At 37.8% G+C, this 26371-nt stretch overlaps 2 protein-coding genes across 2 annotated transcripts in view; one reads left to right on the forward strand and one right to left on the reverse strand.

Annotated features, from left to right (window-relative positions):
* Positions 1-296: 296 nt before the first annotated feature.
* LOC134651710 (organic cation transporter protein-like) lies at positions 297-10216 on the forward strand. The gene is made up of 7 exons (XM_063506811.1): positions 297-721; positions 5853-6087; positions 6363-6618; positions 6994-7316; positions 7675-7975; positions 9142-9323; positions 10051-10216. Exons 1-7 carry the CDS (start codon positions 297-299, stop codon positions 10213-10215), a joined length of 1887 nt encoding a protein of 628 aa, XP_063362881.1. The 3' UTR covers position 10216.
* Positions 10217-13291: 3075 nt separating this feature from the next.
* The window catches only part of LOC134651347 (organic cation transporter protein-like), a 41767-nt gene continuing 28687 nt past the window's right edge, over positions 13292-26371 (reverse strand). Inside the window, exons 2-10 of the mRNA XM_063506423.1 lie at positions 25140-25213; positions 21464-21627; positions 18575-18806; positions 17182-17282; positions 16287-16435; positions 15428-15750; positions 14585-14894; positions 14165-14346; positions 13292-13496 (exon numbers count right to left, since the gene is read on the reverse strand). Coding sequence (XP_063362493.1) covers positions 13335-13496; positions 14165-14346; positions 14585-14894; positions 15428-15750; positions 16287-16435; positions 17182-17282; positions 18575-18806; positions 21464-21627; positions 25140-25166 — 1650 coding nt within the window. The 5' untranslated portion in view covers positions 25167-25213 and the 3' untranslated portion in view covers positions 13292-13334. The remainder of the gene's footprint in view (positions 13497-14164; positions 14347-14584; positions 14895-15427; positions 15751-16286; positions 16436-17181; positions 17283-18574; positions 18807-21463; positions 21628-25139; positions 25214-26371) is intronic.

The raw sequence follows: 26371 nt of genomic DNA on the forward strand, positions 1-26371 counted from the left end.
ATAAATACCTATAAATTGAGAACGCATTCTGTTTATAAAAACACAAAGCGGCATAACTCGCATTGAAAATCATACGCGACAAGTTTCATCTCCGTACTGCGTTTGCTTTAATTTACTAATCATATCTTATACAAGTTATTAAGTATAACAATTCACAAACAGTGGTCGAACAACTAGTATAGCAAACCTCCAGCGTTAATCTCCACGTCACCAAATCCGAAATGCCGATAGCTTAATTACCTACTGGGCTTACCACCATTGCAATAAAGTCCGCGGGTGCGGCGTCACGTTCAACCATGGATGGAGTGACAGTTGAAGATGGCCCAAATGGCCCAGGACCTGATAGTGAAGGTCCAGGTTCACCAGGAGTCCGTGGGAGTCCGGAAGGGCCATCAAATGGCCCGGAGCCTCACAAAGGTTCAGGCCCACATGGTCCTAAAGGCCCTCCAGGTCCAGAAGGCCCTCCAGGTCCGGGCAGGCCAGGCTTCCCTGGCCCCCCGATAGTCGTTCCAGGGCTTGACTTCAAAAACCCAGATGGACCGAATCCAGGCAGGCCCAGTCGCCCCGACCCTCCAGTAATAGACCTGGATTGGGTCTTGGTCAACGAATTGGGTCAGTTCGGGAGGTTTCAGCTGTACAATCTTCTGCTTGTCTCCATCCCTATCATCATGTCTGCGTTCATGAGCGAGTATATTTTCTCGGCCGCTGCAGTGCCACACAGGTAACTATTTTTAAGATATAAAACACCTATCTAAGATATACATTATGTCAAGAAGCTTTCCCGATTAAGCAACTGTAATGTAAGTGTCATGTGTTAGACAAAAAATCGATATTAAATAGGTACTTATTTTGACAATACAACCCCTTTACTTTAGCTGTCTTTTAAACTGGTTGTCCTGGGTTAACATTTTGATTTGAAATTTTATTCATGTGATGAGCATTAACATTTGTTCCTATCCTGGAACATGGGATTCTGTGGATTCTGTGTGTTCAAATATTTCGTAAATGTAATCGTTATCTCGAGAGAGGGCGCCACTGCTTCCGAATCAACTTTAGCTCCGTATTAATAAATCAGTATTTATTTAAATTTCCGTTCTTTACGCTCAAATACAGTGAAATCAAGATGTATTACCACCAAATCATCACTACAAATGAAGGGAACGTTAACAACAAGTGTTTAGTGATGGAAAAGTGATAAAAAAAGAAATAGTCAGTTAGGACACAAAAGTGAAATTTAAGTGAATTATTCGAACAATAAAGAACATTTTTTGTCGGCAAGACGCATTTGTGACGGACCAGTGATCAAAACATTTAACTGTGAAACTATTAAACAAAGTGTACTTAAAAATCTTTATAAAAATAACCTCGTTAACTTCACAAAAAAGTCCGAACACGTCACACGCGCCGTGCGCCGTCATCGTGGGGAAGATCGATTGAATATAACGCCATCTGTTGCAAACTGCAAGAAAAACTCCGGTTCACTGCGTGCGAGCAAACTCCAGTCGTCGCATACCATTCCCGTAACAAATAATCGATCCACTACTCGCTAGAGGGCACTACGTACAACATAACAAACAGTACTGTCAGCTGTCAATGTCAAAACTTGTAGACATGGACGAGCTAAAAAAGTTATTAGAAAAAATCCAAAAAGACCTCGAAGAACAAAAAACCGATATGAAAAACATGGAGTCTAGAATAATAACGGACATAAACACAAATATAGATCAGAAACTTGGCAGCCATGCGAAGAGAATCACAGATATCGAAGTAAAAATCGACGAGCAAGAAAGAAGATTAGATTACATGGACCGTAAACAGAGGGAACGAAATATCCTTTTGTTCGGAATGCCGGAGCAAGAAAAGTATTACTCGGAGTTGGAAACTTTAGTGCTAAACTTTATTAACGACAAGCTAGCAGTGACGTGCGATATAAGCGAACTTGAGAACGTATCAAGAATTGGAAGGCGAAACGACAAGACGAGGCCTATTCGGATTACACTTACAACCATGGGAAAAAAGATACAAATTTTAAGAGTGAAGAACATAAAAGACATAGCCCCTTTGTATTTAAATGAAGATTTCACACCCAAAGTTTTGGAGAAGCGAAAGGAACTTCAAGAACAAGCTAGACAGGAATGGCAAGCTGGCAAACAGGTTTTTATTAAACATGATAAGCTCATAGTGAAGGAAAAGAACAAAAAAAGGAACCTGTCTATTTCTCCCAAAGAGAAAGAAGAAGGAAGACACTATGCCAACCCATGCATACAGGCAAACAAGAAAAACAAAATTACACCTAGAGAACAAAACAACACAAACATTAAACAGTATTTCTCAAAAAACACGGGCCAGCGTGTCAGCAACAATTCACCTCGAGACAATTCACCTCACCGAAATGAATAGCAACGAACCAGGGCCCCCTCTACAAACTCACCTTCACTGTCAAACACCAACCATGACAGAAATCTCCCACTACGGCTCGTCCCCGCGGGAGAGTATGACGACAACCTCCCAGTACAACCCTCAAGAAAACCAAAAAAATTAAATAAACTTTACATATGTACCTACAATGTCAGAACACTATCCTCAGAAGAAAAAATGTTAGAGTTAAAAAATGCACTTTCTGAAATCAAGTACGACATAATTGGATTAGCAGAAATAAGAAGAATAGGCTACGCAATATCAGAGGACGACACAAATATATTTTGTCACTATGGAGAAACAGTAGGCAAGTATGGAGTCGGCTTCCTTATCAAGAAACAATTTAAAAGCAATATTATAAGCTTTGAAGGAATTTCAGACAGAATAGCTATTTTGAATCTACAATTTGACTCTACACCATTAACTCTGATACAAGTATATGCCCCTACCAGCGAAGCAAGCGAAGATACGATAGATGCTTTTTATAAAGACCTAGATGACGTCATCCTGACTGCAAGAAAAAACCAGGTCATATTAGGGGATTTCAATGCAAAAATTGGACCAGTTAAACATGAAGAAAAAGTGGCTACCGGACAGCACGGTTTTGGAAAAAGAAATGACAGGGGTCAAAAACTGATACAATTTGCCATGAAACATAAAATAACAATTATCAACACACTATTTAAAAAACGGAACAGCAAGAGATGGACTTGGATATCTCCTAATAAAGAAACAAAAAACGAAATTGACTACATTATATCCAAGAATATTCGGCAATTTGAAAACTATGAAGTTCTAAACATCAAATTTAACTCAGACCATAGATTGCTAAGGTCAACTTATGTGATAAAAGGGCTGAAACAAAGTCGTAAAACATACTCAAAGAAAATAAACTGCCCGCTGTCAAAAGACGAAGAGAATAAATACCAAGAAAAACTAGAAAGCCAATTAATAAAGTTACCCATGACTGACAATGACCACATTCAACCATTCTATGACAAGCTTGAGACATATATATTAAACAGTATATCCAGCATATCTAGCAGCAAGCAGACAAATCAACAGAAAAACCGAATAATATCAAAGGAAACTCAAATCCTAATAAACGAAAGACACAACCTTCAGAAACAAAATCCACTTTCTAGAGAAGACAAAGCAAAACTCTCACTACTATATAAACAAGTAAACAAAGCAATAAGAAAAGACTACAAAGAACATAAATTACAAACAATAGAAAATTGCCTAGCTTCAAATGGAAGTACAAAAAAAGCTTTCAAGGAACTCAACAAAATAAAAACATGGGTACCAAAACTGGAATCAAATGGAAAAACTACCAACATAAGAAGTAAAATACTGGAAACTGCGACAAACTTCTACAAAGAACTTTACTCAAAAAAGGAAAGCCCATACATATCAGCGCCATCATATCAAACTGAAAACAAGGAAATTGTACACATCAAATGGTTCGATGAAATAGAGATTTTAATAGCACTAAAAAAACTAAAAGCACAAAAAAGCCCAGGCAGCGACGGGATAACAAATGAACACCTAAAAGCTTCAGGTAGAAAAATGCACACCTATCTAGCACACCTCTTCAATCTTATTCTCAGGCATAAAACAGTTCCTGACCAATGGACGTCATCAGAAATTACCATTCTGTACAAAAAAGGCAACCCCCGCTGACATCTCCAATTACCGGCCTATAAGCTTAATGTCAAACCTGTACAAGCTTTTCTCATCCTGTCTTCAGAAACGCATCTCCCCTGCTATAGAAAAACAACTGCCAGTAGAACAAGCCGGCTTCCGCAAAGGTTTCTCTACGATGGACCATATTCAGTCAATAGAGCAAGTCATAGAAAAACACTCAGAATTTAATGAAACAGTATACATAGCATTCATAGATTTCAAAAAAGCTTTTGATACAATTTCACATGATGCAATATGGAAAGCTTTACATGAATATGAGCTACCTAAAACATACATAGACATCATCAAAAATATTTACCTTAATTCAACAAGCAAAATAAGACTAGAGAGCACAGGCAAAACAATTAAAATACAGAGAGGAGTGAGGCAGGGAGACCCACTCTCTCCGACACTGTTCATTGCCGTACTACACAGCATAATGAAAAATCTAAAGTGGGAAAGAAAAGGCGTAAGCATAAACGGCAGACACCTCAGTTACCTTTGTTTTGCTGACGACATTGCCATCTTATCGAACAGCGCACTGGAACTGCAAAATATGATATCAAATTTGCACTCAATTAGCCATGAAATCGGACTGGAAATGAACTTGAGCAAAACAAAAATAATAACAAACGGAAAAGAACGACCAATACACATACAAGATGAAGCAATCGAGTACGTGAAAGACTATATCTACCTAGGAAAACAAATTTCATTTGAAAAGGACCGAAATGAGAAAGAACTAGATAGAAGAATCACAAAAACATGGTGTAAATTCTGGAGTCTAAAAGACATTCTAAAAAGTCCTATACCAATGCCACTGAAAAAAAAAGTCATAGACTCCTGCTTACTACCATGTCTAAGCTATGGGTGCCAAACCTGGACATACACAAATGACATTAAACAAAAAATTAGAACCTGCCAGAGAGCACAGGAACGAAGTATACTAAAAATAAAACGGTTAGATAAAATAAAAAGCTCAGAAATAAGAGAAAAAACCAAGATCGTAGATGCCCTGGAACACTGCATAAACATGAAATGGAAATGGGCAGGACACGTAGCAAGGCTACCTTATACAAGGTGGACGAAGCGAACCACGCTCTGGAAAGGACCACCAGGCAAACGCAGACAAGGGCGACCACAGGCAAGATGGATAGATGACATAACAAACCACGTCTCTAGCAACTGGCACACCAAGGCTCAAGACAGAGAGAGTTGGCGCAAACTGGGAGAGGCCTTTACTCACGAGGAGGTCCGCTCATTCAAATAAAAAATATAGTAAAAATATAAGGAATAAATTGTATTGTATAAATTGTATAAATAGATAACAGAAGTAACCTTAGTTTGTAAACTTTAGTTAGTTAAGTATGAGCTGGAATAAAAAGGCTTTTTATTTTTTTTATTTTTTTATTTTTTTTATTTTTTTTATTTTTTTTATTTTTTATTATTTATTATAATCGTTATCTAAGAACTTTGTACCAGCACCGCCTTATTGATCTGAGTTATTGGAATTTTTTGTTAATTATGTCATTTGACATGAATGTAGGTACAGTCAGCTATTCTATTAGCTTAGCACCTTTAAATACAAAGTAAAAACTTCTATGCAGGGAATACCTTTTCTCTGCATCTGTTTGTATATACATAGTGTGATTAATCTGACTCTGAGCGTAATGCTGAAGCTATATTTGTATAAAAGTCGCCTATATTTATTATCTCCGCATAATCATCCAATCCAATTATATCTACAGATGCGTGATCCCAGAATGCGGTGAGGTCCCTGGTGCAGTACACGAGTACAGTCCGAATTGGATCCTCAACGCGATACCGGCTGATAGCAATGGAAACCCCCAAAGTTGCGAGCGCTACGCACCCTTAAGTGGAAGTGGCACTCCGCAATCCTGCCCCGCTAATATCTTTAACCAGGGTGCTACTCAGGAGTGCGATGGTTTTGTGTACGACAGAACCAACTCAGTTGTGTATGAAGTAAGTTGGTATAATATATAACTGACATGTTTTGAATGCAAATAGATTATTTAAGTTGACAATAACTTAAATTGATTTAGGCACGTAAAACTCTTGGGGTTTTCTCGTGGGGCTGATGGTGTGTGGTTCTCTGGAGAAATTAAAACTACACTATTACTTTTGATAGCTACTCTTTATTGCAATTGTCAATTCACAGAGTTAGGTTAGAGTGCCAAGTAAATTAAGTTTTGTCAGCTTGTTTTGGAGGTACCTCTAATTGAGCAACTCTTTTCCAGTTTGACCTGGGCTGCAACGAATGGCTCCGAGCACTGGCCGGTACCCTCAGCAGCGTGGGCACCCTACTAGTCCTCCCCATCACCGGCTTCGTGTCCGACAAGTACGGCAGACGTGTGGCCCTCGTCATCAGCGTGTTCAACCTGGCCCTGTTCGGTCTTATCAGAGCGTTCTCTGTCAACTACCCCATGTATCTCGCCTTTCAAGTGCTGCAGACTACTCTTGGTGCTGGCACATTCAGTTCTTCTTATATCTTTGGTAAGATTTTTGCTTACATATTGTTGGGTTAGTAATGTGAACTAAAACCGCTTCTACTACTAAAGCTGATCTGGCGGTGGAAATAGACTATAGGAATTAGGTAATAAAACAATCAAACCTCACTAAGTATGGATTTGTTAGAATCGTCCTGATGAAGTAACAGACGATTTTCTTTGCTTTAAAAAATTATTTTCTTTTCCCGAAAGAAGAAGTCTAATTGAAGTCTTATTGTTAATTTTGAAACAGATTTTATCTACAGGATTGTACTTTGCTATGAAAAGATTAACTTATCTCTGCGTAACCTTACGGGCATACTTATATCTAAAATAATCTCACCAGACCTCATCATCATCCTAACTTAATTGCATTTTGTAGCTGCTGAACTGGTGGGCCCCAAATACCGAGTAATAACAAGCGCAACCTGTTCCTCCATGTTCGCCGTCGGCCAGGTCATCCTTGGCACCATAGCCTGGCTGGTCCAGCCCTGGCGTTACATGATCATGGTCCTCCACATCCCCTGCTTCCTCATCATCGCCTACTACTGGGTGCTGAAGGAGAGCGTGAGGTGGCTGCTCGCTAATGAGAAGTTTGTGGAAGCTAAAGAGGTTCTAGAAAGAGTTTCAAAGGTGAACAGGAAGGAGATTAGTGAGAAGTCTATGCAGGCGCTGTTGACGCCCGCACCTGTGGCCGAAAATGAGGTAAATTGATTTTTTCATCTAAATTTACAATACACACAACACAGTCAAGTCAAGGTACTTATTTCCTGTGCCACTTTGCACCTTGCCATAGTAAGAATAATATAACATTACAAAGTAGCTCAGAAATCGAATTCCTTGACTGTACGTATGTCCTAAGGGCCTAATAAGCAGTAGCAATGTGAACATTTGCTTCAGATGAAACATAAACAGCACATAAATGATCTTTTATAGAAGATGGCTCATCTTTTTCTATTACTGTACTATTACAATGAAATGAACAATGCTCCTATCGTTATATATTTTTATAATATTAATGAGCTTGTCACTTATTTTATCTAACTCTCACATTTTTCCTCAGACCGGTAGCTCCGATGGTCTCATCAAGACGATCGTCAAGTCCCCTATTCTCCTCCGACGGGTCCTCACTACCCCCGTCTGGTGGATCACCACCACCTTCGTCTACTACGGCCTCTCCATCAACTCCACCGGTCTCGCCGGCAATATGTACCTCAACTACATTCTTGTCTGCGCCATCGAGATTCCTGGCTTCTACACCGCTGCGTTGGTGTTGAATCGCGTTGGAAGGAAGATCACTCTCAGTTGCGGTTTCTTCCTGGCTGCCGCTTGTAATATTATCTTCGCTTTCATTGACAATAATGGTAAGTTTTTTACTCCGACATCATAAGAGATGTTATATAAGTTTTACGTTTTTTTGTCTGCCTGGGGCTCGTAGTAATAGGAAAAAAAAAACTAAAGAAGATTCTTGGCTTAGGATGAGGTACTTTTTAGCCAAGTTACCTAAAATAATCCGATTAAAAACATATGATAACATTTTATATTTCCTGTAGCATAAATATCTATCTAAATACCCAAATAATATAATCCATTATCATTCTTTTCATAATATATCTTTATTATCGCTAACAACAATGCGATTGAGCTATCGGATAAAATTTCACGATTTCCGTATAATACACTGATAATTTCTGTTAAAAATTTAATATGGCTTTGACGTTGAGGATATTTAGTTACCAATGACACTAAAATAAATCTCTATCCAGTGCTGTCTGGATACACTTTCACTTCAAGCAGGAGTCTAGATCACACCATCGCTGGCGAGGTCTGCCAGATCCCAGGGCTATAACCGCGAAAATCCAAGTTCGCAAATTGCGGGAATTTTTCTCTGTTACTCCAAATTACGCCTTCATTGGAGTAAAAGAGAAAGAAGAAGTTATCACTTCATTAACACTTTCGGTGCCGGTCGCCCCGTTTCCAGTACAAAATGAACACACATACGTGTGTTTGGTAGTGAATGGTTAACAGTTGAATATGCTTCCAGTTGAATATAGTAGTAGTAGTAGTTAGTTAGTAATTCGTTTAGTATAGTACTTGAGCGTTTTCCAAAAAAAGTGTACATGTCATTCATGTCTTCAAAATATTGACTTCTTGGGCTCATTTTACTCAGAATCATTTGTACATTCACGCCTCATACATGAAGAAATGTGTCCCAAAATTTTGTATGAAAAAAAAAATTTCCAGTGCGTCACGTTCATACAAATAAAAAAAAATTTCATACAAGATTGTGACGATCAGGAAAGGAAATTTTTGGACACAATTTTTTATGTATGAGGCGTGAATGTACAAATGATTCTGAGTAAAATGAGCCCAAGAAGTCAATATTTTGAAGACATGAATGAAATGTACACTTTTTTTGGAAAACGCTCACTTAGACATAAGTTTTAGTTTTATTCTTATCATAAGTTCAATTTTTTTGTCACGATAATGTTTTGCAATAAAGTTTTTATCTATCTATCTATGCTTCCAGAACTGGCGACCTTCAGCCTGGTACTGTTCCTGTTGGGCAAGTTCGGTATCTCCGTTGTGTTCACGTCGCTGTACCTGTTCACGTCGGAGCTGTATCCGACGCAGTTCCGTCACACGCTGCTCGCGTTCTCGTCCATGATTGGTCGCATTGGTTCGATCACGGCGCCGCTCACGCCTGCACTGGTAAGTTTTGATTTTCGTCGCATTTTGGTATTTGTTTGGGAATCTTGTACAATGTATTCCCGTGGTTAACACTGGAAAAGTTCTGAGAGTCTGGCGGCCTAGCCAAGGTGACGATCGCTTGCGCTTCGCCATCGAATCGCTTTGTGTTTCTCTATCACTCTTCCATATTAGTGGACAGTGACAGTTGCGTTTCGAGCGCTACGGAGCATTGGCACGTTTGGCTACGCGGCCTGTGCGGAAAGGTCGTTCTAGTCGCCCACAAATAACAACTTGCCAAGACGAAATCAATTTGGATTTACGATAAAGATTCAAATTTAAATTGAACGAAGGCCTTTTTATATCAGAGACCTAATAAAAGGCAAAACAATATTTAAAATGTTAACGTGCGGCAGCCTCGAGGTGACCAGAGGTTTTTTTTATAGATATTTTCGCGGTTATAGCCCAGTTTTCAAAGTTAAAAATGGCGGCCGCCGCATGTGCTGTTGTCGGAGAGCGTCCATTTCGAGGCTTCTCGCCGCACGAGGGGTTATCACTACATAGTATAAAACAAAGTCGCTTTCCGCTGTCTGTCTGTATGCTTAGATCTTTAAAACTACGCAACGGATTTCGATGCGTTTTTTAATAGATAGAATGATTCAAGAGGAAGGTTTATGTATAATTTGTTAACCCGTGCCAAGCCGGAGCGGGTCGCTAGTTGTTTATAAAAATGTGATTCTATCTCGTACAGATGGTGTACTGGGAGGGCATCCCGTCGCTGATGTTCGGGAGCATGGGCGTGATCTCGGGCCTGCTGGTGCTCACGCAGCCCGAGACCCTCGGCACGAAGATGCCCGACACCCTGGCGGAGGCCGAGGCCCTTGGACAGGCGCCCAAGGTCAAGCAGGCCAGCTGATTCTCTCCACACTTACACTAAGACTTGTAGCCCTAACTTTAGGAATAATAATTTATTACGAAAACAATTTTTTATTACTTTTTTTCTGAAAGTTTTTAACCTTTTGGACGCCAATAAAATATATCCGCACCGTAGGTTCAACGCTAAAGCCCGATTAATCGGTCACAGACCACAGAGCAACATCGACCTACGTGCATATACATAAAGTTCAACTTCAGTTTTGACACTTCAATGATACTGTGGCGTCTGAGTGACAGCTATGGAATGGTTAATTTAACAGGTTTTATGTTAAGGTAAACTAGTGGCTCTACAAGGTGTAACAAGTGGGGATCCGTTTAAGGGCAAGTGTAAGGGTAGGAGCCTTGTTAGATAAATTATTGATTATCTCCAAAGTGGAGTTAATTAGAATACTTGAGAATGATAATGAGAAAGTAACTTTACCACTACCACCAGAACTTGACACTGACATTAAACGCCATCGAGAACGTAATTTACTTTCTATGCATCGCGCTCGTACTCGCATATTAGGGCAAGCGAGATGTATAGAAAGTAAATTACGTTCTCGAAAGCGTTTATGTCAGTTTTGACACTGTCAATTACTCATGGTACGGGCTTAGGAATGCACCTATGAAATTAACGGAATTTATAATAAACATGGTGTAGAAAAGTTTAATAATTCTCTTTTCATTCCAAACTTGTACGTACATAAATAATACCTATTAGGTATATACTATCCTTTAGTAGCTACCTACTACCTGCCTACCTACGTACCTAGCAACCATACTGATATTGCTGATGTAACCAGGGGACATTTTTAATACCCAAGTTTAATAGATAAAAAAAATTTATCTCAAGTCACAATCGATCAATTATTTACATAATCATTTAGATAACACTACGCATTTTTATCCTGTAATCTTCAAGATGTACATTTGTATGTGATAAACATACAAATAAATGCCGTTACAGGATTTGAACCCGGAACCTCCAGCTTTGTAGACACCCTGATCCCATAATAATAAAAGTAAGAGTAAGGTAAAGGTACTGGTGCTCGACGCAGTCCCAGTACATGTCATCTTGAAACTTAAGTCATTGTCAATAGAGGTGAAGAAAATAAAATAAAATTACGGCTATACGTTTACCTTACCTAATTAAATTGTACATTGAAAACAAAAAAAACATCTAACATAGTTTGGCATAATCAATTTATTAAAATATTCAACGATAAATATTTATTTACACGGTAGCTATATTTACTTAGCTATAACAATACTTTTGGCATGACGATGATGATGATGATAATGATAACTGTAGTATTGGGCAGAATTAGAAAGAGTTCACTGATTTTTACAGGTGTGTCTATAAAATCTCATGATTTGTGAATTAATAGAAGATTATACAACCATTACATAAAGAAACCCATTTTATCCGAGGAAATTTAGGTCCGAGCACAAGCGAGGACCGATATAGGTCGAGGCTAAAATGGGCATTTATGCCTGGGTTAACTTCTCTGCTTTTCACTTCGATTGCGAGGAAAGTATACAGAAATGTTAAACATTCAAATATTTTACCGCGTTTATGAAAGATTAAAAAAGATATATGTATATGAGTACTCGGGCCTCTGTAGCTAAACTTATTTGAATTGTATGATGAAGGAATGAAAATTATACGATCCCAGTATAAATGCGTTATTTTTTAACAACTTAGTAAAAATATATCTTATCTCTAATTATGATATTCTATATACAAAAATATACAAAGTAATAAATATATACTTATATGTTTAATCATAATGAAACACGAGAGCAACTTATAGGCCACCAAACGAAGGAATTCCAGCGGAAATAATACATGTGTAAGTCAATTTCGGCATAGTTGTAGGGAATGGTGTATTAAAATACGGAACCCTAAAAAAGATACTGAAAGTACCCGGGGGTGGGGGTGAAGCTAACGGGTAGGGGGGAGTTTTAAGGTCCCTTTTTATAGTTTTTCGTAAATAACTCTTAAACGGTGGCCCGTAGCAAAAAATGTTCTATTAAGTACATAAGTAAATATAAAATTTTCTACAAAAATATTCAGTAGGTACACTTTTACGCTAGGATCAATATTTTATAATATGATATATTATTAAGGTGGGAAAGTTCCTATTTGACGACGACCAATGCCTTGTGCAATTGTATTATTTCAGTTTTGTCGTGTTTCATTAAAAATAACGAAAAAGTTTAACTTTGAACGAATCACAAGTATTTTAATTATTGGTAATTTTCGTTTTTGTACATAATTTGTACGCCTCAAAACTTAACTGCCCACAGTTTATTAGAACAATTAAAATAAACCACAGTTAAAATACACAAACACACCACTTTAAATATTATCACAAATCTTAGAGCAAATGAATTAATTCAAGCTTACTAATCCCCCTATTCCTAAACGCACTACAAGCCTCAACTAGGTAGTTAATTAATATTTTATCCCGTTCTTACAAATACCAAAGTCAAAGACAGATTTAGACATAAGATTATTAATTAGCTAATTACGGCTTGTAGCGTGCTTGTGAATAAGGACCACTTGCGCTTTCCAGGGTTAGCCAACTAACTCGGAGTTAACCGTTTAAGCTCGGGGTTAACAGTACAGTTTAACCCTGTATATAAACGGTTAACTCCGAGTTATTTGTCTAACCCTGAAACTTGCAAGTGGTCCTAAGGGGGTTAGACGCTACATCTTTTAATTTCAATAATGCCGTTTGAGCACCATATTTTACAATAATAATATATCTTTATTTTGGCACAGTCAATCTTAAATACTAATTTCCTAAGCTAAGGCCTTGATGCCTTAGTTCATTCTTATTTAATAACTAATCATTGTAAAAAATCTCAAACAATTTACACACAGATCCAACAATATCTAACTTATATCGGGAGGCATATTGCGCCACCAGCAATGATATCGTAACTCCGGATTCATGCACCTAGCGCCATCTTTTATGTCGACCCAGTAATGTACAGGTACATTACTGGGTCGACATAAAAGATGGCGTTCTATCACAAATTCAGAGTTGGGCAATAAGCTCAAGTGTCCCGACTCTCTACGGTGTCCTTTTCACTCACACACACACACACTCAAACTTTAGCGTCCTCTTCAGTGTGATCGAGCTTCTCGGCCTGCTGAATGTCGTCGGGCAGCGGCGACCGGCTGGTTTCTGGTAGCAATAGAGCTAGCAGACCAGGTATGAAGGCTACCAGCCCGATCACTACGCTGGGCAGGCTGTGCATGTATTGCTCCTGCAAGAAATAATAATAAACTCATTAACGATATAAAGGCGATGTTGTAACTTTGTGAAATATGATAAATTTTATTTGTTGAGCATAATTTAAACTAAAGGGGTTGTGCACAAATTACGCGAGGAGTTTTCGGCTACTTTTTGAACCAATCCCCCCCCCCCTGGTGATATTTGGTGAGGTTTTTGGCTCCAAATCAGCCAGAGTCAAGTATTCAACCATATCATAGTTCCTCATAACTTCTCAATAAACTACTTAGTTAAGTTTTAGACAGACCATACTGTATATCTGGTCGACATGATAGAAAATTGATGAATGAGGGTAGCGCGCGACTGATCATTATTGCCTTCAGGGAGTCCAGCAGTCTTTCAGCTGATATGATGACAATTACGACAATGATGATGATTTGTTGTACAGAAAAGCTCTATATAGTATCTTACCAGCAGAAGAACTTGTGGTGCCAGTATAGCAGCACCAATGCGTCCAACGGTATTGGCCACGTTGGCTAGTCTAGGCTCCTCACCTATGCTAACGACGTAGAGAGAGAACATGCCGTAGCTGTCGCACATCTTACCATTTTAACAGCAATAGGCTTAACCTTCTGTCGACTTTATCTCGTTGCAATAAGGCTGACTAATGATCAGATAACTGTGTTGACGAAGGAATCTTACCAGCAGAGGAACTTGTGGAGCAAGTATGGCCCCGATGCGTCCCACGGTGTTCGCCACGTTGGCTAGCGAGTTCCTCACGGTGGTAGGGAAGATCTCTATGCTGACGACGTAGAGGGAGAACATGCCGTAGCTGTTGCACATCTTGCCGACTAAGTAGAGGACTACGGAGAGCCAGCTGAGTGCTGAGGAGAGAAACAGATTGAATTAGATCACCATTATCAATTTTATAATTGTAGGGATAGTTCCTGCTCGGATTTTGGATGGCATTCTTAAGTTGACGCCATAACTATATGGAAAGACAGTAACATTTCCTTAGAACGTAATGTGTTTGCAGCGTATAACATCATGCGGAGACTAAAGCCACAAAGAACAACTGATGATAATTAGATTAGAATTATTCAATTATGAAAATGAACTCACAGCTCGGCACAAACGCGGAGGAAATAAAACATACACCCGCAAGACAGTACGCCACACAAATCGGCGCTTTCCGTCCAAAGCGGTTCAGCGTCAGCGCAGTAATAATGCGCGTGGGCACCGCGACCAACTGCAGTGCGGAGTAGTTCAAGTACTTGTTGCCAAATATGCCCGTCGAGTAGATGATGGCGCTGGTGTACACGAAGGAGAGGCAGATGAAACAGGCGGAGATGAGCGTGAGGCGAAGGAGGATGGTGCGGGAGCGAAGAACGGATAAGAGGTGCTTGGTTGAGCAGGAGGGCGCGTTGTTGTTCTGAAACAGACAATAAAATACATTTTAAATACATAAATGTGATAGTCAAGGCTTTAAAATGAACTAGAGTCTGTTCGGAAAGAGACTCTACCTATGAAGGTATTGATCAAGTTTTTACTGATGACAATACATTTTTTGTGGTGTAATTTGTAAATTTGTCTGTGATATTTCTATGAATGTAGTTCTTCGTATTTGAGATGTAAAAGGGTACTTTGAGTATTTCGACAAATCTGTATTTAAATTTTGTAATCTATCCGACATCTACAAAAAAAGTACCTAGTATGACCGACGTTTCGGTAAAGTGCTAATCTGATTATATGTTATGTCGTACGTTATGCTGCGTTAATATCCTGTGAGTGTGGCCAATTTGTACAATCCATAATTTTTACCAAATATTTATTTCTACTGAGTTAGTAAGAATAAGAATATAAGTTCATAGAGCTACTACGAGTACACCTTTATAACGTTTAAAAGCTTTATTGGATAACCATTTGTCTATAATTAACTTTCATCTTAATAAATGTCGTTCTCACCTCTTCACTCTTAGTCTGTTCAATCGACTTCATCATCTGCTTCGCTTTATTAGAGAGCTCCACATTGTTTATCTTCGCCACTTTGTTTAGCACCCTCACAGCCTCATCATTCTTATTATGAGCCAGTAGCCATCGTACACCCTCGTCTATCAAGAAGATGTAGAACACCACGACGAGGAGGGGAGCGTAGATGGCACGGAGGAGGTGCCTCCAGTAGGGTACCTTCCAGGCGATGAGGCCGAAGAAAGCTGTTCCGATGTTGGTGAAGATGTCCCAGATACAGGAGAAGGCGACGCGGCCGTTTTGGCTGACGGCTTCTAATGCTGAAATGTTGGACACAATAATTTAAACCATTTACAATCTTCAAAACAATCATGCATTGTCCAGATCAATTCAATTGACCGGAAGTCAATTTATGAATCACCAATTTATGCTTTTTTTACATTGTCTTTAATTTAAACATGGTTATTGCAAAAGTCAACTCTTGGACCAAGATCACCCCCAAATGTATTGACTATTACCATCAGTCTTGCCGTTACCTCATTTATTTGGTCTTTTTCGATCCTCCTTGTGTGTTGATTTATTTTTACGTTGTTTGTTAATGTCATTTTAGCTTATGAACGTCTTTTATGTATCTTTGGGCACTCATTTGTTGGTCATTTAATATTTTTACCCCAATATCCTAGAAGTGCAGAGGGGCTACCGCGAAAATCGAAGTTCGCAAATTGCGGACATTCTTCTCGTTCACTCTAATTACGCCTTCATTGGAGTACTTAAAAGAGAAAGATCCCCGCAATTTGTGAATTTCGGTTTTCGCAGTAACCCCTCAGTGCATAGTATGTAGACAAGTGATACTTACAGAGCACCATAGACGCGTTTCCGTATCCGAACGCGGTCTCGATGAACTCAAGGGCCAGCAGCATCCAGTAGTTGACGGAGAAAGACTTGACCAAGCCCGCGATACCCACGAGAATAGGTGTACCGACGATGATGACTTTGCGCCCGTACCTGCACATGTACAATAGTTTACACGATGAATAGAAATTCATTTATTCACCATATGAGATTAGATGGCGTATACATATACAATCCTTAAAAAAATAACTTAAAAGTATTAATTAATCAATAAACTACAAATAAACTTCAAAAAGACGTCCGTGAGCTGTACCGGGTGCAAAGGTGCCCATCACACTTGCCGCGTTACCACGTTGGATAGCTATGGCCAACCTTTGCACCAGGTACGAACCCGCGAGACCATCAGAGGCCCTCTCCCTTATCCTATTCCCCACCTCCCTAATAAACGATATGGCGTCAGACCCCCAACACCCCAAGGCGAGGGGTACAACATAATAATTTGCCTCGAGGATAGGTGGATTAGAATTATTAGAAATGAAGAGATATTAGGGCGTTTTTTTTTTGTTGTCCCAAACACTTTTATTTCAAATTTGGGTTTTTTTATGTTATTTCTACTCAGAATCACGAGCTCTTTCTATCCTAATAGGAGAAAAAAAGTGTCCTAAGGTTTTTATTTCCATTCCGTCACCATTTTTCATAGACTTTGTATGGTGGTCGCGTAATGGAAAGATCGAAAAATGTATGGAAATTTTGGGACACTTTTTTTCTTCTATTAGGATAGAAAGAGCTCGTGATTCTGAGAAGAAATAACATAAAAAATCCCAAATTTGAAAAAAAAGTGTTTGGGACAACCAAAAAAACGCCCATTAATGAAGATGATGATGAAATAGTAGACGTACCGGTCAGAAACGAAGCCGTAAAGTATGAAAGAGATGATGAGCCCAATGTTGTGGACGGTGCCGATCAGCGTACGCTTCCACGGCTCGCAGCCCAGGTCGAACTGAAACACAATATTTTGTAGAACAATGTTCCTTCGCAGTATACAGTTATTTCAACACTTAGCCATATTTTGCTTTTAACAACTGACTTATCTTCTACAGAACCGAACGAAAAATTGCGAAATGTTCAACCAATGTTGGGAGGCCAATTCTGATTTACGAGTAACAATTTGATAAACTCATCCGTGTCAATAAATAACTCTTTAGTAACGTTTTGTCATCGATGGGTCATTGGCTCATTGGTATTCCATTAAAATAGCCATAATTCAGCAATAGAAACTTGACTTAAAAACATTCCATAGCTTAGATTTTCCAAGAATCCTCTATTCATAATAATGTCAATGGAATAACATAAATTAAATTCTTTCAGCTTATAAAGTTATTAGCTACGCCACACGCATTAATTTTAGTATTACAAACAAAGGTGTTTAAATACGGTAATTTTCGCACATCAAATTAAACAATGGCGTTCAAAATTCTAACACACAGAGTAATTTTAATACTTGTCATGATGTAAAATTTTCTAGTTATTCAAAAGGCTGATTGATTCTATGTCGTGTTTTAATATGACCTTGATCAAATTCTTTATTTTTTTTTTCCTAATAACAACACGATACCGAATACTTAAACTTATCCCCACTATTTTTGTTAGACCTTGTAGGTATACGGGTCAGATTAAACTGGACAGTCTACAGGACACAAAATAGATTTCTGAATAGCCGCGGCCGCGTTACCTAGCATTAAACTTGGCCGGCCCTGACAATGACCGTCGCTGCGCCCGCGCATTGTGTTGCGCGTCACTAACCTACCTGAGCTAATGACCAGTAATGTACCATGAAACTATGAACTACTTACTGTAAATATGCCATGTACTAATTTAGTTGAACGTTGGTTAACATTTTGTACGTTTTATACAAAAGTTGCTGAAGCTGAAAAGGGCTTAAAAGTAGTTACAGATACACTTTCTTCAGAACGCTTTACGTGGTGGGCAAAGTTATATACTTTTAAGGTAGGCAAATGCCTTGTAGCGTTGTAGTAGCGTAGGTGTTGCTAACATTCTTGACATTAAACGGCGCCAATTAAGGACGACTCACGCTAGAACGGTTCGAGTTCGATCCGACACTTCGATTTCTTTGATGATTGATCGGTGACGTTGGTGACGTGATGCTTTCATGCCTCGCCCCGGACCCGGATCGTTCTAGCGTACCGAACTCATCCTTTATAATGCCAAGTAGGTATACTATGAACTTCATCTATGCAATCTCTAACTTCTACCTATAGATTTTCAACTCACCTCAGCCGCAATACTGTTGTAGTTTTCATACACAACGCGCTCACACGCCACCTTATCTCTAGAACTGAAGTAGTCCGGGCTACACGAGGTAGACGCGTTCCATCGCGCGCTGGATGAGTTAAGCGCGTACGGTGCCGCTCGGTAGCACGTATTGGTTGTGTTTGGTAGCGCGAATTCCACCCAGGACGCGTTGAAGCTTGGGTCTATTGAGTCGCATTCGGGTACAGCGCATCTGAAAATTGAAAATTGTCAGCACAGTGTAATAAGCCAATTTAAATAATAGCAACAAGTCAATTTAAATAATTATTGTCCAAGCATTGTTTTCAAAAATACATTACACCTACATTTAGTGAGCTAATGATCTTATTCTAGCCAAGTCTGTATTGTTTTTTAATAATGATTACCTATTATAAAGCTTGTACATATATTGTATGAACACTTTGTTCACTGGTAGAAAAATCCTTTTATACTTGGTCAAACAAATCTTGTCAGTAGAAAAATACTTTGAGAGAATTTGAAAAATGGCGGGTTAGCAACACTACGTTAGAAATTGAATCGCGCGTCATTTATATTTTATCTGTGGAACTGTTTTGTTTACATTTCATCGTTGTTCGATGTACATTGCTGCTTTTTGCTCGTTTCCTAGGGATACTATACCTTAGTTTGCTTTACATTGCTACTAACATATCCAGCTTGACAGACTATAGTATACTAGATCCATAATTTGTTATTTTTATATTAATATTTATGGATGATAGTCGCTCATTTATTAAATTAATACGACTGTTTTATAAACTCATTCAATGATCAAAAGAATATATTGTTCACATTGTCACGTTCTCAGATAAATTATCACTAGTCTTGTCAGTCACAATAATGGACACGTCGTAATAATTATTATGGCATGTACCGTAATTAAACTTTATAATTATTTGTTTAAGAAAGCAGAAAACAAACTGCTGGAGATATACAACGACATAAATCTTGATCTTGATGCGCTATTTTCTTTTCCCCGCTTTTAGATTTCTATTTGTGTCAGGGCAGATTTAGATTTACCTAGTTATATTAGTTAGCACGACCATCTTGGACGGCTTGGACCGTTTGTGGCAAATAATCTCATGCACGCATTGTCATACAATATCGTACTCTTCACTATCACTACATAGTATAAAAAAGTCACTTCCCGCTGTCTGTCTGTCCCTATGTGTGCTTAGATCTTTAAAACTACGCAACGGATTTTGATGCAGTTTTTTTAACAGATAGAGTAATTCAAGCGGAAGGTTTATGTATATTTTGTTAAAATACGGGGCGGGTCGCTAGTGTAATATTTCTATGCTCACAAGTAATGGCGGTCAAAATCACTAAACTTCCCTAAGTAACGGTGCATTCTAATGCATCAATGGAAACGAAAATACCTACTGTTCAATGAAGATGAAAATAACCTTGACCCCAACACGTGCCAATTATACACGCGTCCACCGTTACATAATAAGCAATTAAACTGCGACATACAACAAAACAATGCGATGCACTCGTTTAAATTTAGATTTATTTGACAGCGATGCTTTAATTTATTTTTAAATGTGGGTATTGTTAAGTCTGGTATTAAAATATGGGTGCATTAAACCTTTTAAAGATTTAGCAGCAACCGTGTGACAATAACAACAGTATGAAATGGTGTATTTTGAAATGTTTGTTGATTGTAAACTCTTCTTTTAATTGGACATATTCACTTATGCATTTATTAATACCTGTACTGTTATTTATTCAGTTACATAGAATAAAATAAAAAAAACGTACATAACAAATCGCGAAGATATATAAAGTTTGGGCCGGACTCTGGCTCTAACATTTGTATAGCGCCATTAGCGCCATCTTTTTCATCTGCCAACTCGATATGAGACTTTTTAGACTACACAACTTTTACAATCAGTCATTTCTATGTAACTTTGTCTAGCAATATGTAATTATTGTGTTGATAACGTGATTCAATCTTAATTGTATCATCTAACAGTCATAGGTATAATTATAATTTTATTAAATTATGCATATTATAGTAACAAATAACAAAACAAAAATACAAACTCGGAAGTTGGCATGAGAATCATAACAAGCTACAATGTGTACAACACGAATATATATCCGTTGACACTTTCACACACACACAATTCAATACCTATAAGGTTACCACCAGTTTGACACTGACATAATTCGCTAGCGTGTGCGTAACTTACTTTATATGCATCTCGCTCGTACTCGCATATGTATATGTTAGCGAATGTCAGTTTGACACTGCTAAGGCAGTCGTCGTACTGATAATTCCGCTACTTGACGCTCTAGATGCTGACTACGAAAATAATAGTCATTTTGGTAACAAAACTGATATATGGAGTGAGCACTCTATGGCTTAAGAAAAGAACATACATACATACATACTTATATTCACGCCTATTTCCCTGAGGGGTAGGCAGAGACCACGGATTTCCACTTGCTACGATCCTGACATACCTCTTTCGCTTCCGTTACTTTCATAACATTCCTCATACACGCTCGCCGGTTCAAGGTGCTCTTGACCAGGCCTTTCTTCAGGATTTCCCCGATCTGATCAGAGAAAGTCCGCCGAGTTCTACCTCTCGAAAAGAAGAGGGTAAGAAATGAAGTACCTATTTATAAGTAACTAGCGACCCGCCCCGGCTTCGCACGGGTAGTTCAACGAATTTACACAAAACCTTTACAAGTTATACACCAAAACCTTCCTCAAGAATCACTCTATTTGTAGGTGAAAACTGTGTGAAAATCCGTACAGTAGTTTTTGAGTTTATCGCGAACATACAGACAGACAGACGCGGCAGTTTGTTTTATAATAATGTATTGATGATATTGATATACCTGTAAGGCACCTCGGCGGCCGTGAAGACGTAGTTGAAGTTGCACATGGCCAAGAAAGAGTCTCGGAAGGAGAGGAGTAGCAGTAACAGCAGCTGGTACTTGCCGAAGCTGCCCAACTCGCACAGGATACCGTCCAGGTTGAAGCCTTCTGAGGGCTCTTCTACCTGCAGACAACATTTAAATTTAATAGTTGGACACAACTTTGGAAACAAATCAAACTATTTTATTAAATATTTTGATTTGTGTTTTTTAAGTAGCACTATACAGAGTGGCTCATTTAAATCGGTCAGTATGGAAAAGTCTGAAACTATAAGACATACGAAGATCTGTTCTTAGGAACCATGTCATCGATTATAATAACAAGAAAAACTGCATTCATACATTAAAAAAAAAACCTGTACTCAGCTCGGGAATCGAACCCGGACGTTTTGAAAAATAAAACTAAAACTATTTCTATTTTGATATCGATTGTGTAGGTCTTAAGCAGTAAATTTTACTATGAAACATGATGTCTAAAAATAATAAAATGCATTGTTTTCATATTCTTAAATTTATTTTAGTAAGTGTTCGAAATGACCACCGCCTTTTTATTATTTTGAATACAGGTTTTTTTTTAATGTATGAATGCAATTTTTCTTGTTATTAAAATCGATGACATGGTTCCTAAGAACAGATCTTCGTATGTCTTATAGTTTCAGACTTTCCCATACTGACCGATCTAAATGGGCCACCCTGTATATAAATTATAAACTGAGATAGATATCATATATTAAAGAAAAATGTGACGAAGCCCTCCAGTGGTGAAGGCCGGATTCGAACCGGCGCCTTAGCTCCGGGCTAACGCCTAGAACCCCTAGGCCACCCCACCACGGCGGAAACCGGCCCAATTTCTCGACTATATACCATCTTTCTAAGACCACTCGGCCACTCGGCTTTCTAGGCTCACCACTGGAGGGCTTCGTCACTTTTTCTTGAATATATGACATCTATTTCAGTTTTTAATAGTTGGAGTTTAAACTTTAGGTCCATGGGGTCCCAGCGCGCACAAGTTGTTTGCAGAAATCACAAAGCGTCTGGTTGACGTAACTGGTGACCAAAGAGCTGGCGGCTTCCTCGCACAACGTATCAGCATTGCGATACAGCGAGCAAATGCCGCCAGCATCCTTGGTACAATGCCTCAAGGGCCTATTTTAGCTTTAAGCTAGTTATTTAAGTTTAGTAGTACCACTGTATATATGTTTTATGTAAATAAATTGTTTTTGTCCATACACAATGAGAAAACTTACATACAGATGTAAGTAGTGCATAATTGTTTTCCTTCGTATTTTCTCGGAAATTGTCGTACTTGTCACATTGCTACTGATTACCTTTTCTGATTGCATATCTGTCGTCAATTGCGTTTTTGGCACTGTTTCAGCATTGTTTCCAACAACCGTTGTGCCTTGCGTATGTGTAAACATTGTTGTAAATTAATATTTTACGTAACATAGAAACGTGACAGCAAAATGGGTATAAAAGGTTATCAAAGGCAACTTTATGCTATAAAATGTTTTTTCTTATTTTATGTATAGGAAACAAAACGTGAGAATGATTTTATACATATTATTTGTTTTAATGATGAATTATGGGTAGGTGCTAAGTTAAAAAAACATTATCAAATTTAATTATTTACATATAACTTATTCTAATGCTTACCATACATACTTCTACCAGCAAACATAAGAAAACAACTCAAAAATTGCATTTGTTTACTTTGCCCCACATGTGAATAAAATGCAACTTTGCTATCACTTTTTGAACAATCAAGAGAGCCGTTACCAGTTGGTGTGGTGAAAATACTATTATGAATTTTATTAATATTTACGAATAAGACAAATTTTGACATAGTACGCATATTGATTTTCGAAATATTATGGGGCCTTTTCAAAATGTATATTGGCAATGGGCGAAGTCGGTGGAGGGGGAAGTGGCGCTGATCGTCACAACACAGGTAACCTTATGGAATGTCCGATATTAGTACTAGCGGCAGCCGCTTGAACTAATTTTACTCCATAAGATTTAACGTAGAAAGTCCGACAAAATGAGGGCAGCACCAGTCGTGCACGTAGCGAATACACGCCTGGCAACAGTATTTACCACTAGGCGGATGTTAAAAAACATAAATCGTTCCACAAAATTATCTTATTGTGAATGTTGAAAAGGTAATATTTTAAATATTTAAGTATATTATAATAATGGTCATCAGTATAATGATGTTGGAAACTGCTGCAGTTATGTTGAAGTTAACAAATATAACAAGTATTTCATTTACAGTTGGTCAAACCAATTTGTCAGTAAATAAGAACCAAAAAAACTATACTCGTCCTTTTCTTTTGGGTGCTAGTACTAGTGTAAGACAAAGATAATATGATTATTTCTATGTTTGAAATGAGACAGTCCTTTGACAAACAATAAATTTCATTTTGATGCTGGGGGTCCCTCTACACACTACCCCCCTTATTAGCTAATAACAAACCTCAATTAGCTAATAATCGTTTGTCCTAGTCTGTCTTGTATTTATATGTATAAGAAATAATATTTTTTTAATTGATAATGTGATTCAAGAGGTAGGTTTATGTATAATTTGTTAACCCGTGCGAAGCCGGGGCGGGTTGCTAGCATAATATAAAATAAATAAAATAATAATAGAAAAATATCGTGTGGCCATTCAATATATCTCCACTACTAGGCATTTAAATTCTACTTTCGAACACGTATGGTCATTATCAATAGATAAATTGCCTTGCTAAGTTTAGTTTTAATTTAGTTTATAGTTAATTTAAATGTATTTTTAATTTTTATTGCTCGTTGATAATATATCGCCGTTTTCCACAGATTTTCGAGTGACGAATTCGAGCGCTCGAAATTCCTTCAAATTTCGCCGTCAAGACGTTGTCAGTATATTAATTTATTTAAATATTATGATAATGTAATGTAAAGTATACCCAGGTGCGATCAGAATCAATAGTAGCGGATGTCACAACGCTCCAAAAGTCGCTCAAATCTGCCTTATAGAGATAATAGAGATAGATAATTATCTATTTTTTAACCGACTTCCAAATCTCAAAAGGAGGAGGTTATCAATTTGGTTTTTAATATTTTTTTTAGTTAGGTCATTACAAAATGATACTTTTGACGCATAGTCTCATCCGCCACTTTTGATACTATAACTTACATTTGTATTTAAAAATGTTGTTATGTATTTTTTTATGTCATAGCATGTCAGATCACTGTAAATGTTTTCTTGACTTGTGAAACAGTTTTGAGGCTTCCTGCTGCGGTAGCGCGGTCTCATTTTTATCGCTTGTCACCATGCCTGTCTCGTTCTAACAAGTATGTAAGTGCGAAAGTGACAGGCATAGTGACAAGTGATAAAGACGGAACCATGCTGCGCCCGCTGTTCATTTTATTTTTAACTAGCGACCCGGCTTCCGGTTTCGCACGGGTAGTTCAAACAATCTTCACAAAATCTTAACAAATTATACACCGAAATCTTCCTCAAGAATCACTCTATTGATAGGTGAAAGCCGCATGAAAATCCGTTTAGTAGTTTTTGAGTTTATGGCGAGCATACAGACAGACGCGGTAAGGGACTTTGTTTTATAATAATGTATTTAGAGTTTTGGCACTGACTTACCTTTTCTTTCATATCCTTTGCTGTCATGGTAACAGTCTATTGCACTATTACTAGTATCACAGAATTCAGCATATCTGGAACAACGAACACAGCTTTAACACAAATGTACGTACACCTAACTAGAAACCAACTAGCAACGAAACTATTAGGAATTCTGGTACAATTTCGTAGCACTATGGAACCATTTATTATTAAATAAAATATACATCGAAAAAGCAGCTATAAAAAAATTATGATGATAGTTTTCTAATATAAACATATCTTAATTGAGGAATCGGTAGGACATTGCTATAAAGAATTTAAATTAATTTAATTTATTAATTTTTAATTTAATATTTTATAATATTTAATATTAAGATTTATGATTTGTTGTGATGCGTGTCTCTTAAATGTTTTTTTTTATCTTTGAAAATCTCATACAAGTTTTGGAATCCTAGATGTTAAGATAAGTAGTCATAATTGTTTTAATATTTAATTTAGTGTAAGTACGTACAATTCGTTGTATGACTTGTGTGTAATTGCACTGTTTAACTAAGCGTATTGGGTTTTATACTGAGTGAACAACTATACAGTATACGTAAGTGTTTTACATAAGCCATTGTAATGAACATCATTTGGAACCACGTCACACTACCGTTCTTCAAGTCAAGTCTGAAAGTCCCATAACTGTCAACGCACGGCATCATGCGAAATAGATAATGTGACGTTTCATTTGATTTTTATTACGAATATAATTAATAATGCTATTGTCTACACAATATGCTAAATTGTTTATAATTGCAATGTGTTCACGTCATGTCAATTCAATATCTATTTACTTAGTAGGTACTAAAAAACGTTAGAAAAAACCATCTGTACCGAGTTGTTCTCTTGATTAGCAATTGTTTTCTAAGCTTTTATCAACATAAAAGCTTGAAACATTACACCAACTTGTGTGTTCGTCAGAACTGTACAGTTTTCTCTCCCGTGGACAATAGTTAATAGCTTGTGGGCATGTAGGTAATTATTTTATCATACTTGTCCAAATAAAAGGAGTACTTTTTCATGTGAATAAGGGTTAAATAGTAAAATTCTTTATAGCCCTTAACTTTTGGGTATGTCTGTGAATGACGTGAACACGTTTTGTGTTTGACCGGTTAGTGTCTCAAGAAGATTATCAAGTAAATTACTTATTTAACCTGTTTACGCTTTATCTGTCCATTTATAACACTAATATAACCTTTAACGGGCAA

Source organism: Cydia amplana, chromosome 10 (assembly GCF_948474715.1).
Source record: "Cydia amplana chromosome 10, ilCydAmpl1.1, whole genome shotgun sequence".
NCBI lineage: Eukaryota > Metazoa > Arthropoda > Insecta > Lepidoptera > Tortricidae > Cydia > Cydia amplana.